Raw genomic sequence first — 16,968 nt, 5'->3', positions numbered from 1 at the left:
TTTACAAATACAGCAGTGGCTGCATGGCAAAATGCTAACACTGTCATATTGTTTCCAGACATTTGAGCCAATGCCATACAAACAATCCCCTAGAGTTGGATATCTGCATCTAGAGCAAAAAGGGCACCGATTCCAAGACACATCCAAAGATAACTTTTTACAGAAGGCAATTTTTCACACATTGGAATTACCCAAACTCTTTCTCAAGACTGCCATCTAGTGGTTTGCTAAAAAAAGTGAAGTCTGCCCTCTGTTTCTTCATACTTATTTTTTTATTTGTAATTCTTTTTCTTTCTTCACACTATCTGTACTGTTCATAGTTAACCCACAATTATCTGGAATATATCCAGCATGAAATTTAGAAGAAAAAAAAAAGACACTTCTAAGATGAAAATAGTTATTCCAGATACAATCTCAAATGTACAATGGGGCGTTTGTTCCTCTTGGAAATCTCTCTCCAGTTTGCACAGCCCTTCTCTGACATAGGCAATATCTGAGATGGGACCTTTACAGAAGGCAAATCAAGCCGCTGATCTTGCAGAAATGATTTATTTATTTATTTTCAAAATGTTTTAAATGGAGATGTTTTTCTATATGCAGTATCTAGGAGGTCTGATTCAGGTACTCTAATTGTCTGTTAATGATGTCAAAGGGGGCAGAGATCTAAGGGTTCAGCAAAAGGGGCAAAAGCAATACAACTTCATGTATGCAGTGATGGGATGGTGGGGTGCCGCAGCAAGGTATACCAGTGGCTGAACCCACAGTAGGAAAAGCGCTCTTTGAGCATCTCTGTGGCTGCTGACTGGGTGAGGCCTATCATAAATATTTGTACCAGACATCTAGTATTCTGGTTTCTTTTTAAAATAATATTAAATATTAATATTATTTTAATAATATTAAAGACCTGTAATATAGAGAAACTACACAGCTTTAAATTACAGTATCCTAGGACAAATGGTGTTCCAAGTAGTAGTCACTGCTGACATAACATTAATTCCTCCCTGTCCTACCTGCCCCATGATGCTCTGTATCGCAAGCAGTTTGGATTAGCTCAGGACTAGGAAGATGGAGTTTATTGACTTCTCTTCCAACCTCCTTATGTGTATGCTGTCCTGAAAAAGAGGATGTCTCAGGATCCATATCTTTTGAGATGATCATCTTACTCACCCAGGCTGATAACCACATTACCTAAGGTAGTTTCACAGCTGGGGGTGGATTCTCCTCCTGAAAACAAAGTTTTCACTTCTCTGAAGAAAAAGAGCAGCCTGGCTCTCAAGAAAAATAAATAAATAAATAAATAGTCTACCTCCTCATCTTCCAGACTCCTACTTTCTATCCCTCTGCCAGGAGAAAAATACTTGCATTGCGTGAGGGACCAGACTGTGGTAACCGTTGGAAAAGGTCTGTGAAGAGCAATTTTTCCCCTGCAGAGCGCAGGAATGTGCCAAACTGACTCTTTTCCTTCTGCCTCAGGACAAAGTCAGGACAGAGCGTAACTCTACCTTTCCAGAAGTGGTTCCAGCCAGCCCTCATGGCACTCACAGTGGCAGTCCAGGAAGGTCAGGATGTCCCCTTTGGCTATAGAAGCCCCCAGCAGTCGGGCTCGAACCAGCCCTTCCCTCTTGTTTGCACGGATAAGACGCACCTTGCGTAAGCCAGCCACGTAGTTTTCCAAACGCTCCTTTAAATGCTCTGTAACAACAGAAAGAAAATAATATAGTTCTCTATTTATTCATTTATGGCACGCTACAGAATGATCTTTTTCCAGAAGCATAGAACTTACAGTAGTGCTCTGAAGATGCTTGGACTTAGAGCTCTGATTCTGCTATCCTGTCTATGTAAGGAAAGGGTAAGGATGGACAAAAGTCAGTTCTTTTAAGAAAGAGAATGCTTCATATTTGCCTCTGCAAGTCACTTCCAAATTGTTAGGTGTATCTCAAATGTAAAGGCTTTACCATGCAGACGTTTTGTTCTTAACACAATTCATGTGTGGTAGAAAAAGTCAGCATTGGCTTGTGTCCCATAATTCACATAAAAACGGACAAACTCTTTACTTATTACTATAAATGACACCAGCACAACCTTGGAGCAACCAAAACATGCTCAAATTAGCAAACGTGAAATGCTCTGACCAGACTGCAGTTATACATGTATGCAGGCACTCGCACTACAGCAAAGCGAACATGCTGCCCCATTCAAAACTAAATTTCATCCAGAACTTGAAATTTTCACTGCCATGGAAGAGGCAAAATGTTTCCAGTTAGATTCCCATTTTGTACAATTTCATGGTATGTTACCAGAAGAGCAGATCTTTTCCTCCTGTGGACTGGCTGACAAAAAAACAAAACCAAAAACCACACAAAACAGACCCAACATTATTTAGAATTATTCTTCCTACCTTTGTCACTGTAATCATCCACAAGGATAACTTCTTCTAAAAGTATATCTGGAGATGTCTCGAGAACACTATGAACAGTCCGCAGAAGAGTTGACCAAGCCTCATTATAGAAAGCTATCACAACTGATGTTTTCGGCAGGCTATAGTAGTCATACTTCTTCTCTTTGCATCTGTAAGCAAGGGGACTACATTTAGTCAAAGTGCAAAAGAATTTGTTAATTTTCAGAAAAATACTCTCAAATGAAGAGTCCATATGCTACTTACTAACTGTAAAAAAGACTATCTAAAGGATCTTAGAAGAACCCTGTGTATATGGAGTAGTCATACAAACACTTTTAGAAAGCTGGCCTTCCAGAAGTCCTATTTCTACAGCAACATTATGACTAAAATTCTGCAGCCCTCAAAAATATCTAAACAGAAAAATAATAGGAGGGCTGGTGTATGTGCAGTAGCTGCCTTTGCACAAAATTACTACAGGTATAGGAGCAAGCAGTGGTTAAAATACGACTCACAGATTACGGAAAGAAAAAAAAAAAGGAGAAATAAAAAACTGAAGTGGGGTTAAAAAAAATATAAATTACTGTACACTTGTATTTTGGAAAATAAAACAAGTGCTAGACAGTCAAAATATAACTGTGAAGAAACAGCAATATATAAAGAAAAAAAAGCAGTAACAAAACTAAGAAGTATGTACACTAAAGCATAATTCAGGAAGACCACAGAGCTGCCAAGATATAATAGTGAAATCCACAAAAACACATAATTTTAAAAATGCATGGTTTTCACTCCGTGGAGAGCCAGCAGGTTTGCAAACCTTTGAATTAAGCTCCAGAATGTATTTCCTATAAAAATATATATGAACTTCCCTAAATGAACATAAGGATGCCAAGAAACTTCCAGATGAGCCAAAAGTATAAATTAAAGATTTCCCTCATCTGAAAGAATTTTAAAATAACGTCAGTACTTATCACCACTTTTCCCCATTTCTTCAAGCCCTCTGTATTGGCAAGTTTGCTACCCACCAAAATAAATGGTTTTGAGATTTGAGAGGCTTTCTGTGCTTCCTGCTTACTGCCTGGAAGACACCAAGGTTTGTTGGGAGCACAGGGTCACACTTCAGGTTCTGTAAATTGCTGAGGACCAGAAGGTACTGCAGCACGTAAGATGTCTCTCCCACCAAGACCAGAAATCCTCTAAAACCCACACAACTTAGGGCTAAATGGGTAAACCAAAGCAGAACCAGAAAAAAAAAAAAAAAAGAAGCAAATATGGCAGCAACGTACAGTAGTCCCCCCCTCAAAACACCCAGAGAATGATACGGGAACTGCTTACCTAGAACTAGAGCACACTGAGACCACATTTACTGCTATGCAATGCTGCTGTGCTAGCAATAAAGAGACTTCTTATAGTTTTGTTTAAAGAGTAGGCAATATTTGTTAAGATCTGTGGTATAACAAGTGAAACAAAGTTTGTATCTGAGAAAACACTCCCAAAATTAAATTTTTTATGAGTGGAAAAGAAAAAAAAAAGGTATGTAGAGTACTTTTGTAATAAATACCTGAAAAATGAGGAAGCAATGACGAGAAACGATACTTGGGCAGAGTAGGAACACAGACATGTGTTTCTCAAACATAACAAGAATGCTATGTAACACCATTCATTTTATATATGTATACACGCATCTACTCACACGTAGACACACACACGCACTCACACAGTGAAGTACAAAATTGCTCATCCCTCCAAGCTGTAATCTTTGCTAAGACACTACTCACAGAGATCTACCTCACACCAGTGCCTGGTGACAGAAATAATTTACTTTGCCAAATGTTCATGTATTAACACATGAAAAGGAGTAACATTTTAATTAACTTTTTTTCTCTAAGAACATCACAGAAAACCAACCATATGAACCCAATTTTAGAAATACATATTTACTTCAGCCTATTGAAAAGCAATTATGTTCATTACTGCCAGGAAAAAATCTTGTTATATATCACAATCACTTCTAAGAGGTAATTTCAGTTCATTTCTTGATGGAAACAGGATCGTTACCTACCCATTTTAGAAAACTTAAGGAAAGAGAAAATAAATAGGAGAAAACCTCCAGGAAAGCTTTCTCTGGAAAATGTCTCAAGAAGATTCATGGAATAATAAAGTTGCATTCCCTTATTTAAAAAGGGAAAGGAAATCCAAAAGGTCTAAAGAAGCTTATAAACCTAATTATAGATTAAAGACTTCAATGGATTTGCTTGAAAATTACATGCTGGAGACAGGAAACATAATTTGGCAGAGAATATGTTAGTCCCCAGACTGCTCCTGATTCATCGTGCATTTCTGCCTCCTCCATCGAGCATTACCAAGGCTGTGGAGAAAAGTCTCTTAAAGTCTCTTACAGGACAGAGCAGAGCCCGTGTTTCTTAGGTTTGTGAAGTCAAGAAAGAGGCTAAAACTGAAAAAAAAAAAAAAAACTCTTATCAAGCACAGTGATCTATTAGCATGGCAAGGAGGAGAGCTGGCTCCCTGTGGCTGCTGCCTGTGCCTGCTCTCAGCCCTCAGTCCCTGCAGCCAGCTTCCACCTAGCAGGAAAACCTCACTCACCTGACATACCAAAACACCCAGAGCACTATCAAAAGCTCAGTTTCTTAGTGCATTGCATTTATTCTGGGAGGGGGGGGGGGGGGAACAATCAGCATGCATGTACCAGCTAACATTTTGAAAACTTCTAACTTAAAAAAAATAAAAATAAAAATTGTCATTTAGCTTCTAGGCAAGTTTGCATGTTTAACTCAGAAGTTATTTCCAAGACACATATCCATTCCTAGATTATTGCTAAATGGCTGCCAGTCTCAAATATTGTCGCTAAAACGCAGCATACTTTTATCTTCCTACATTGAAGGAAATTTCAGATAGTTTTGCTCAGTCTTAAAAAATAACGTCATTGTAGAGATCACAAAGCTAAAGCGCTTAAACCCTAGAAAAATAATGATGCAAGAAAATCATGAAAAAGAATGATTTTCTGAAATAAAAATGTTTAGAAGTGTCATTGCTTAACAATTAAGGATACATATCAACACTAAACATTAACACTTAAAAAGAAAAACAAGCTTTAAAAAAAAAAAAAAAACACTACAGATATGAAACCTGACTTCACGACTAGTGGTCTCCTCCATTTCCCAGAGTCTACTTACAACAACCATCTTCACATCACATCTTCTGTATCCACCCTTGCAAACTTCCAGATGCATTTCCATTCCCCATGTGTCACTCAAGTATCCAAGCCCCTACTTTCTATGTGAATCACTTCACTCCTACTTTGGGTTACTGAGAACAACAAACGCATATCAGTTACAATATGTCATTAAAATGACAGGGAGGATATAAACTGGTGACAGTAGTCCAAAAATATGTTTTTGCAGATAGAGAATGTGTATTTATACTGCCTATATTGCAAGCTGCTTTCCGCTCCTAAGGCACGCTCCAGCGCCAACCCTAAGCGTCCAACACTGTCCTCGCCTAGGCCGGGGGCCCACGGTCAGACAGCATTACCTGCACCTCACGGCAACCATCTGAAAGCCAGGTGCCATCCGTGAACTGGTTGTCTGGGCTCTGCGTGTCCATAAAGACAAACACAGAACGTGATCCCCCTCACATTCCCTGGGATACTTATTCAGGATGGACAAACAGGCCTCTGTAGGCCCTCACCTCTCCTTTGTCAACAGAGGTTTCACAGTAGAGTAGATGCTTTTCTTTCCGTGGCTGAAGTTAAGTGAGAGGGAACTACCCATGGCCCCTACTAGTGACTGATACACCACCTTGAACCTCAGTATCGTAACCACCAAACAGTTCAAAGAAGCACCATGTGGTTACAAGGAAAGAGCTGCTAGTAAACGTGACATTTCTAAGCATGGGAAATAAACACAACAGCTCTGTCATCTGAATTCCAACAAATTCCACCACTCTTCTCATTGCCTCATTCTACCACAGGGATTTGTTTGTATTTGTTTGTATTTATACAAATAAGCATTATACAAAGCAAAGCTTTTGTTTATCAACTTATATTCTAATTCAACTTTAATTCTAATTGTGTTCAGCTACAAATCTTTAAATTCCTAGACAGGAAGAGAGAGAGAATAACCCTGGTACGTGCCTTCCCTTCAGGGAGCACAAACTTAAAAACACATTCACTGTCTACCATCTTTTCTTGATCCTTCTCTATAGCACCTACTCAAACATTTACCTTCACCAAATGAAAACGTATCACCATACAGCAACAGTCTTGTGGGGTTTTCATTTTATTTCTTTACACTGCCTTTGCAAATTCCATTCTAACTGAGGCTGCAAGGCTGACAAGTTTAATAATTTAACTGTGGAATCTACTATACTACAAAACGTTGTTAGCAAGCATTGCAATTAGGTTATCCATTAGAAACTAAGGAGACATCAGTCAGGAGAATCCTAAACAAAATTAAATGGGCTGTTTTGGGGAGTTTTTGTGTCAATTAGCGTAATCACTCAATTTATTTCATTTTAAAGAGCTGTCTCTCTCAGAGATGCGTATCTATACGCAGGGAGAGAGAGCATGGACGTGTGTAGACTGGGCACGCTGCCATGAGTTCATAAAGAATGGCTGCTGACATACTTCTGTGCAAGACTTCCACCACAGCTCTAACAGCAACATGGCAGGAGAAAATACATTTTTAATATCCAAATTTTATGTTCTACATGCCCAGATACTCGTATTTTAAGAAAAAAAAAAATGAAACAGTTTTCAGAGGTTTGTTAAGAACACAATCTGCTCACAAATAATTTAGTATTTTGTAAAGATATACCTCTCTTTTAGAAGTAACAGACTACTACATTTTAATGAAAAAGTCTGTAGTGAAAATCAGTAGGTTTCAGTTATTCTCAGTAATCTACCACAATACAACTGTTTTAGACTGCTAACATTTTTTAAGTTTGTTTTTTAAATTTTCACTACATAGTCCAAAACCATAGGCAAGCTCAAGATTCTCAGGAAGTTCAAAAGAGTACGTGCTATTGCCATACCTGATTTAACGTTATTTATGCGACCGTGGTACTTGACATGCCACATGTGCATTGTCACAGTATCACCCAGCCAGCAGAGCTAGACATTTCTTTGGGCTGGGTTTGACCCAGTAGGTCAGGGACCAGGCTTGCTGGGTTTGTGAGGGCAGGCAGTGGCACACTGGCTCACCACACAAGTGCCTTTTCTCTTCCTAATTTGAACACAGTGGGCATCTGAATCCAATTTCACCTCCTCCACCCCATAAATCACAGAGGTATCAATGTGAGGGACTGCCAAGAGAAAATACCTCCTTGTCCCACCCTCCCAAAGCTGTACCTCCCCTGAGCCTTCCTCTTAGCCAGCCATGAGCATCCCAAGCTCAGAAGCATGACACAGGTTGCAGCCTTGCTTTCTGAGCCAACCTGCAGTTATTGTGGCTGTACTACCTGCTCCAGGATGAATTTGTGTTTGAAAAGCCTTCCTCGCTCCTCCCTGTGAGAGCAATCTATGCATAATGCCCATTGTTTGCGCCAAAAGCCACGCAGCCCTACTGCATCAAAACCCAAACCAAGGTATGTAAGTGCAACATTTTCAACGCAGTTGAAGGATATGATAAATAGGCTTATTCTTATCTCCTCCAAACACCACCCAACTTTTCATTCTTATATATTTTCTCAGCTGAGAGTACCTTGAAATAAGCATCAGTTCTGCTTAAAAATTAAAAGCCTTAAAGCCTTATCCGAGCAAGGAATGCAAAGACTGCACCTGGTTCTGCACACCCCCGAGCTGCACAGCACTCAGATATTGCAGAAAAAGGTGTTGAAGTTTACGGAAGGTGTGCCTTGCTCTGCTTAGCAAAGCAGATTAGCGGCAAGCTCCCGATAACTGCCAGGATGGCCAAATTATCAGGATGAAGGCGTCAGCAGGGCGAGTTGGAGAGACACCAGCTGTACCTCTTGCCACCCACTTCCCTCTATCCTGGCAGGAAGCCACAGTCCGGATCCATGCTATCAAACATGCATCTGGGGGAATACATCACGATAGGAAAGACTCCCTCCCCAGGACACAGCACAGTCTATGAGACTGTAATGTGACCAAGTCTTTGAAAAGCGAGGCAAGCTAGATTATGGAGCAGTTTTCCAGATTATTTTAAAGTCTTATTTTACCGGTGGCAATAAGGTCTTGAAAAGATAAGACTTCCAAACACCTCTTTGGGATTTCAGGTCATAAAGGGCTGCTATAAAAACACCATAAGATGCAAGGAAGAAAGTCTTCTGATATACAAGTAAATATTAGTGAAGAAGTTTGAAGAAAAATACAAACCTCTTTAAACCAGATTAAAAATGTATTAAGAAAAAAAATTGTCTATAAATCCATATCCTAATATTCACTTTCTTTTTTTAATCTATAGATCCTCCTAATTCTGTAATGTTATAAAAAGACTATAGATGCTCCTACCTAGCCCAGCTTCTGGAAAGCATTTCTGCACATATCCATTGGGAAAAAAATACGTTTTTATTTATTTATTTATTTATTTATTTTGCAGATTTAAAGCAGTGTTGTCATTTGCTCAAATGGCTACCCACATTTGCAATCTTCTTCCAAATCAGTGAGACACTTAACATTTGTACCAAGCTATATGATTTCCTATACCTACATTCAAAAATTTACCTTCAAGTGAGTAATTTGATTCAGGACAAGAAAAAAATTTTGCAAAGTAATACAATAACTGAAAGTTATTGCAACCATCAGTAACGGCAGGGTGCAGATGCACCTGGTCCTTAGAGACACTTGTGTATAGTGAAAGCACTGTTTGGAAAAAAAAAAAAAAAAAAAAAGCACTTTGTGCTTTACTGTCACTGATCTGGGAACTATGTCACATCAAAATGAAACCAACTGAAACCAAGCAGTCATCTAGAGGTCAGGGGAAGCTGAGGATCTCCGCAAAGAACTATAAAGAAAAGCGTTCACGAAATAACACTGCGAGCTCTACTAGATGTTGGAGGGTGACCACTGAACAGAAGCATAATGGCAAAGACAATCGACACATTTTTTACAGAAGATAGGAAACAGCATCTCAAAAATAGTAAGATATCCCAAAGTACCAAAGCACATGTGGAAGCACTGTTGTATTTGTACTGCTACAAAATGAAAGCCTACTTATTAAAAAAAATTAAAAAATAGTATTAGTGCTAGAGATTTATTACTCCTCCACTTAACTGCAGGAGGAAGGAATGAGAAGGCCCAGTTACACTCCGCTTTGTGGGTCTAAAGCCTATATTTACGCAAGTGAACAACTCTGCAAACTAATAAAGTAATGACTACAAGGTATCATGATTAATGTAGTTGCTGATAACCAATCATCCCTTCCAGAAAAGCTCAGAAAAACAAAAACAAGCAAAAAAAACCTAAACCACAGTGTTATGAAGATACTGAAAGTGTATAAAACTGCAAGTGTTTTACGCAAAATGTTTGCTCTTGAGTAGGGAAGTGTGGTCTGGTTTGGACTCTGCTCAGCTGTAAAGCAAGAGCATAGCTAATAAACCCAGGTGCAGGCAATGCCTGCATTGCAAAGAGGCACACGGGCAAGTTCAAACTTCTGCAGATAAGCACAGCACTTATGGTGAAAGTGGACTCCTTGGCATTAAGAAGTCACTACTGTTTTTTATCTGCTATCTGAAAATGAAATGAGAAGCTCACAGTGAAGCCAGGGCACTGGAGAGGAAACCCCCAGCTGTGGCGCCATTTCCTGCAGCACGGCAGCAGGTGAAAATCCTGGCGGGAGCCGCCGGCCCATAGAAACAAGGTGCTGTCATTTTTAGTGTGGAGCAAAACCAGTCTTGAAGGTTGCTCGGGGAATTTGCTAGTGAGATAATGCCAGATGAGCAGACTACGTAATTTGGTATTTACAATCCAGCAAACTAAACAAAACACGGTACCAAGAGGAACGGTAAGTGACTCACACTCAAATCCCAGAATAGGTGGAAAAAGCAGTTTTGAAAGTCAGGACAATCTTAGCAGAAGTCTGCTACTCTGAACTCAAGGACAACATCCCCCAAAAGAAATAATACTACAGGCATAAATAACGATGGTGATAGAGGAACTAAGCTCTGTGTGTGCATGTATTTAAGCACATGTATATTTAAAGACATATCTACATATATTTAAACAAGCCCTCTCTCCAAACCACAGAAAATTATCTAGAATTAAAGAACGAACCTCTAAGACTTTTTACAGCTGTTAACGATTAAGCAGACCAGATTCAGGGTTTGGAGGGGGGGTTCTGTGGTGACCCAAAATCACTTGCCAGGTAAGGAATGACAGAAAAGACTTGCAACTCCGTTTGCTTTTCAGCATGAGTGAAATGAAGCCTAAAGGGCTGATTCGGGCTTCCACCATGAAAAAGACAGCATGAAATGCCGAGTATGTGAAAAATACTGAGTCAGCACGAAAGCGCCTCTCCCTGCCTTGCTCCTCCTATAACTAGAGCCAGCCAAAAGGAAACCATCCCTGAATAAATGGGCAATGCACACGTACTGTGAAGAATATACCTCCCTTCCACACCCCCCTCAAAAAAAAAAAAAAAAGAGGTAGAATGTCTAAAATCAGGAAAAACTCTTGGGCACAGTCCTTAACTGAAAAGACCTCAGGCAGAAAAACTAGAAATGTCTTTCTCACACATTGTACAAGACTGTCCAAGAGATCCTGGAGCTGTGCAGTCCCACAGACCAGAAGACAAGCTCATCAGGAGAAACCCTACAAGAGGGGACGTGCCATGCTGCCTGGGAGGGAATGCTAAGCAGCACCAGGAGCCAAAACGCACAGGCCTGAGCCCACTGTGTGGCACTTGCAGGGGAACAGACCCAGCAGGACCCTCAGAAAGTCAGTGGTTGACAGGATGCTTACTTGTTGTTTCACACTGTATAAATGGAAAAAATGAAGGACAGACTTTGAGAAGAAAATCTGGCCCATCTAGGTAACATGATGATTGGGAAAAAATTCACAGTGGCCCTGAAAGAGGTACCCAGAGAGGCTGCTGAGTACCCGTCCTTTGAGACTTTCTGAATTTGATCAGACAAGGAAAGCCTGCAGCAATAACCCTGAAGTTGGCCTGCTTTGAGGACGCTAGACCAGAAACCCCTGAGATTTAATCCAACCTCAGTCACTCTATGATCCTCTGACATATTTCACACCCAGCCTTTCACATATTGTATCACCGTTTGGTAATTTCCTGGTAAATCATACGTTCTTACCTATATTTTATAGAAAATATGATTATGGTTTAATTATTTATGTATATAATGTCTATATGCACACAGTTCTAGCCCAATTAAGACCAAAAAGTTTTTGTGTGATGAAACACAGTATTATCAGTTACTGATTTCAAGTTAAGACAGTTAAAGGAAGCAGCAACCATCTAAAGGAAACTATAGAAGTTGTCAAACACTCTAGGTCTGTAAATCTAGAGAAACATGATCAGTTCCAAGAATAACACGTTATGGTAGTCTGTGAGAACAAGGAATAAAGGTCCTCTGAACATTTACATCTGCAGGAATCTATTAGTAGGAGAAATATCTAATGTCGATCAAACTTTGTAATACAGTGTATAACATCTGTATAGAATTTGTAGTCAAACACTATATTATTTGGGGGGCTAAACTCAGACCATCATCCTTCTCTTCCCGCCCATTACAGCCAGACAACACTGGACACCTCCACAACTACCTTTTATTAGTGAATAGTTATTGCTACATGTCTGGTCTGACAGCAAGCCCAGGATGTACAATACACATCAAGAGGAAAAAAATTATGTCACTAGTTTCTGATAAAGCAGCACTTTATATCCGTAATTTTGCAGATCAGGTTTAAAGGTTTAATAGTTCAGATATTCTCCATCTTATTATAAGATTATATTCAAAAATTATAGTTGGTATCACCCAGAGAGTAGGTCACTAATGAACGTGGCAGGACATTAAGACTAAAAGGAGCAGTGGAGCATTCAGGTAATGGGGACGTTGCCAATATTTATTTGCCTTTCTTTTCATCTTCCCATTTTCCTTCGATCTAAATTTCCAGACTCACCTCTAAACATATAAGAATATATTGAAACAGACCAAAAGCACATAGCCCAGAATGCAGAATGTCTCCAAGCCCATTATCTGTTAATATCTGATGAATCCTTGATTTGAATTTCACAGTGGACAGACTTCCTTATACTTTACAGCAAACGGATTCTTGGAGCAAGGAGGTGGCTCAATTTGCTTCACCCACTTCATGCACCAACCTCGCACTGCAGTGACTCAGCAAGAGGCACCCCTCAGTAGCTTGTCTTCCAGGCTGAAGAGCTGCACGTTAGTCATTTCATTATAGGAGCCTTCCCATAAGCTGAACAGCACTGGGTCCCGCAAGATTTCTGTGGAACTTTACCAGCAGCCTTCCTTCACTACAAAAAAAAAAGTAAGTGACTGCTTCCCAGCTTTTATCCAGTTATGGATAATTAAGGAATTTCCACCTTATTTCACACCTGTTTAAGGAACTCATCAAAAGGCTGCGAGAATACCAACACATTATGCCTTCTTATCCATACAGTTGTTCTGTTTTTTCAAAGCACTCCAATAGGTTTGAGACATGCCGTGCCTGACAAAAGCCAGGTCAACTCCTTCTCAATAGATCACACCTATCTACATGCAACTAATTCTATTCCTTACCGCAGTTTCTAAATAACAAACTTGGAAGAGGTCCAAGCTTTACCAGTACACAGTTCTCTTCCTCTCCTCCAGAGCGCCACTAAAAAAAAAGTGGTATATCTGTCACTTTCCCGTCATTAGGTACCAGAATAGTTTCATTGATCACATCTAAAAATATAGCTTTTGCATCATTTTTAGGGACAGATGAAGTCTACCATTACTTCTTATTTCCTGCCATCAGCCTCTCCTAACGCCCCAATGTGCATTAAAGATCATGAAATGCTGAACTGAACTGGCTGGTCAAGCATTACCAACCTGAAAATAAAGTAAACCAGGTATTTCCTAGACTTGACATATCCATACAGCTTCTAACGTTACACTGAAGTGCAATGAATTTTTGGTCAGTGCAAGCTTGTTGATACCTTTTTTAGTACTTTTTTTTTTTTTCTCCACTTATCTCTTACACAGTCGTCCCTCTTAGGAAAGGTAATAACAACCTTATTGCAAAATTGTCTTTGGGGATTTCTTGTTTACATTTCCTGTGTGAGTTGGATACATGTTCTGTGGTATTCCTGCCATAATTTAGATTTAACTGTGCAGAAAGGCATGAAGAACTTCAGTGTACCAGCAGATACTAAAGCAGTACAATACAGCCCTATCTTCAGAAGACAATTATCTCCAAGATTACATCACTGACGCTTTGCAATCCTTTAGTTTGGATCTCTTTTGTCATTTCAACATCGAAGTATTAAAATCAAAAAGGATGCTTAATTGTAGCAAGATTTATCTGTCTACTTACACTACTTTCATTTCAGGAATCTCCCCCCTTTATTTACAATGTCCCCTGCTCAACAACTGTGATCTTCCATTTCCTCCAACATCCTGTCTGAGAGAAATGGCAGGAGTCCAAAGAAATTTGTTAAAATGATTTAAATTCTTCCTGTAGGAACGCGACTAAAGTGGTCCTTTCTAGCCTACGATCTAAAGACTGCTTCTAAAGGGAGGGTAAAACCTAACTAAGAAAAACAAGCCTACCACCAGGCTTAAGTTTATGATAAAAATGCCTTGCATTCGCACTGTGATTTTTTAAGAGCTACCATAAGATTCATGTTTTAGATTGAGCAATTGTAACTAGAATCGGGTGAGCTACCAGCCAGGACACACTGACACGAAGAGAAGGTACGGTGGAGGCAGAGCCCTGCTCTTTCCACAGCTCCTTGCGACCACACAAGCCCGCTGCAATGAAATAAACTGGTGGAAGTCAAGGCCTGGAGGAACAGAGGAAAGGACTTGGAGGGGCTGGTAGCAACCATGGCTTTGCCCTCTTTGGCTGAAGGCACATACCCACAACTGGTCAATGTATAGTTTAAGACCATTCTTCTCCCCAGCTGGCTGCCCACTCGTGGTGCACCACTGAACCAAAGGACAGAATACCTCTGAACCACCGAGCAAAGCATTTGCATCAGGCCAGAACCAACCATATAACCCAACCTGTTGTGCAGTAGCAGCTTCATGACCGCACCAAACTGTTGCCTGCCAACTAGGACCATCGAATAGTATCTAACCCTTATTTTTAAAGCACTGATGCCATTATCTCTGGTAAATTGTCCCAACAACTGACTATTGAGGAACACGGAAAGCACCAGTTTAGAAGAGCATTATGCATCTCAGGGCGCATTTCTACATGACACAACAGCATGTGACCCTGCTAAGTCTGTATCTGAGCCTGCTTGGTGATAAAACAGCCTGCTTCATCCTGCACGGCATCAGCCCCTCAAGCGCCGTGCAAGGCTGAATTCTGGGAAGTACGATGTTCGCAGAGCTGGGAGTGGTTGGAAAAAAGCGTGCTGGCTGCGGTGACCTACCCAAGGGACAGCAGCAGGAGAAGCACTGCGCTCCCGGGCTGGCACCAGGCTGCTGGGGGTAGCGGAGGGACTTCGCTTCTCCCGAGTCACACAAGCACCTGCACCGGGCGCCTTTTTATGCCTTTCAGAAGGGAGCAGAAGGAAAAGCATCGACGGCTTCAAGCCTGCTAGTGAGGGCTGCGGTTTTAAAGCTGTTTAGCGGGTTGGGAAGAGCGACGGGGTGCGAGGGGCGGCGGAGAGGCCCCGCCGCTGCCCCCCGGGTACTCACAGCGGGTGCCAGCGCTCGGGCAGGCGGCGGTGCAGCGAGATGCGGTCGCTCAGGTAGATGTTGATCTGGTGCCGCCGGATGCTCTCCTCCTGGCGCCGCTTCTCGGCCGGGCTCAGCTCCAGCCGCACCGCCCGGCCCAGCTCGCCCAGCGCCCCCGGCTCCGGGCCGGGCTTGGCGTACACGGGCTTCCGCAGCGAGGCTTCGTCGGCGGGCGGCGGAGGCGAAGGGTCGCCGCGGCGGGGCGGGGGGCCGCGCCGCCAGGCGAGGAAGCCGAGGGCGGCCAGCAGCCCCAGCGCCAGCAGCGCGCCCCCGCCGCGGGACCCCCGGCCCCGCTTGCCCCGGCACACGCCGCGGCCGAGGCGGCCGGCCATGCCGAGCGGGCTTGCGGGCGGGAGGAGCCGCCTCTCCCGGACACAGAGGCGGACACGGGCACGCCTCGCCCCGGGGGAGCTCGGCAATAAGTTCTCGCCAACCTGCACCGGCCACGCAGCGTAGCCGGCGCCTGCTCTGCCCCCCTCGGCTTCGCCAGGAAACCCGCCCGGCTCCTCCGCCGCGGCTCCTCCCTCTTTCCCGCCCCGCTGCCGGCCAGCCCGCGGGGCACGGCTCGGGCCGGCTCGGCTCGGCACCGAGACCCTTCACCGGGCGGGACCTGGCGGCCCCAGGGTGGGCGCAGCCTGCGGCTTGCTCCGGGATGTCCCGGTGGCGGAGCTCCCGCTGGCCCCGGGGGCTGTGAGGGGCAGGGAGGGAGCGGTGGGGATAGGCCCTGTGCTGCTGGTCGAGGCACTGTGGGTGTAGAGTGAACCTTTCTTACCTGTGGTGGGGGGATGTGGTCACCCCAGAGCGTGAGGGAGCTGTGTGGTGGACACGTGTATGTACCCCCAGTGAGGGAAAGTTAGGATGGCACAGGGCTACCATGGCCACGGCGAGCAGCTTTACCTCATGGGGATCACCAGGTTGGCCCCAAGGCATCCAGGAGGGTGACAAGGGACATTTCGTGCCGTGGAGGGACTAGGAAGAGCTTTGGGGTGGAAGGAAAGAATCCTGTAGGAAACCAGGCTTCATCAGCTCCGCTGCCTCCAGGACAGCACGTGATTTGACAAAAATGAACAGAAAATGGGCCAAGAAGCTGTGGGAGTTAATGACAAGCTCTTTTTTCGCTGGAGAAAGTGGTCCTCTTTGTTGAAAAAAGTCTTTAACATGACCTCATAGATAGAAGTCCAGAAGACAAGTGAAATCCCAAACTCACTATCCAGATAACAGGCAGCCCATTCCATGACTTGACAGAACTATGGAAAAAAGCAACCACGGCACTTAGTCTGAACTTTCTGTTTGGCTTTTTCATTTTACCCCTTAATGGCATTTAGCCCTCTTTGTTTAAACTTAAGATCCTGAGGCCACGCGATCACATGAGAATTTGTGGTTTTGCTGTTGAAAACAAATTAGGCATAATACAGCTGATGCAGTTTTATCTCTCAAGAGCAGCAGGGAGCTGAAACACTGTTTTTGAAGTGTTATGTGCACTATGCCTTTTACAAAGAGGTGTTTGTCCTCTGATTTTGGAGGCCTGTCAAGCTCAACCCAGCCGAGGACTCTGGCCATGCCCAGAGGGACGCAGCAGAATTAGGTGTGCTCACCAGCACTGCTGAGGAGTGAACGAAAACATTTCTGATGCTAAGCAAGAGGAAAAACCTGGTCACTACCAGACAGGGTCATAGCATGCA

General features: G+C 42.7%; 1 protein-coding gene across 1 annotated transcript in view; it reads right to left on the bottom strand.

Moving 5' to 3' along the window:
• Positions 1-15,727, bottom strand: part of GALNT12 (polypeptide N-acetylgalactosaminyltransferase 12) — a 50,577-nt gene extending 34,850 nt beyond the window's left edge. The window contains exons 1-3 of the mRNA XM_040549352.1: positions 15,248-15,727; positions 2,399-2,568; positions 1,503-1,692 (exon numbers count right to left, since the gene is read on the bottom strand). Of these exons, the coding sequence (XP_040405286.1) occupies positions 1,503-1,692; positions 2,399-2,568; positions 15,248-15,618 (731 nt within the window). The 5' untranslated portion in view covers positions 15,619-15,727. The remainder of the gene's footprint in view (positions 1-1,502; positions 1,693-2,398; positions 2,569-15,247) is intronic.
• Between the last annotated feature and the right edge of the window lie 1,241 nt (positions 15,728-16,968).

The sequence above is a fragment of the Cygnus olor genome, chromosome 2, assembly GCF_009769625.2.
Source record: "Cygnus olor isolate bCygOlo1 chromosome 2, bCygOlo1.pri.v2, whole genome shotgun sequence".
In the NCBI taxonomy this organism is placed as follows: Eukaryota; Metazoa; Chordata; class Aves; order Anseriformes; family Anatidae; genus Cygnus; species Cygnus olor.
The sequence above is the reverse complement of the archived record's forward strand: the minus strand, read 5'-3'. Positions and strand labels throughout refer to the sequence as shown.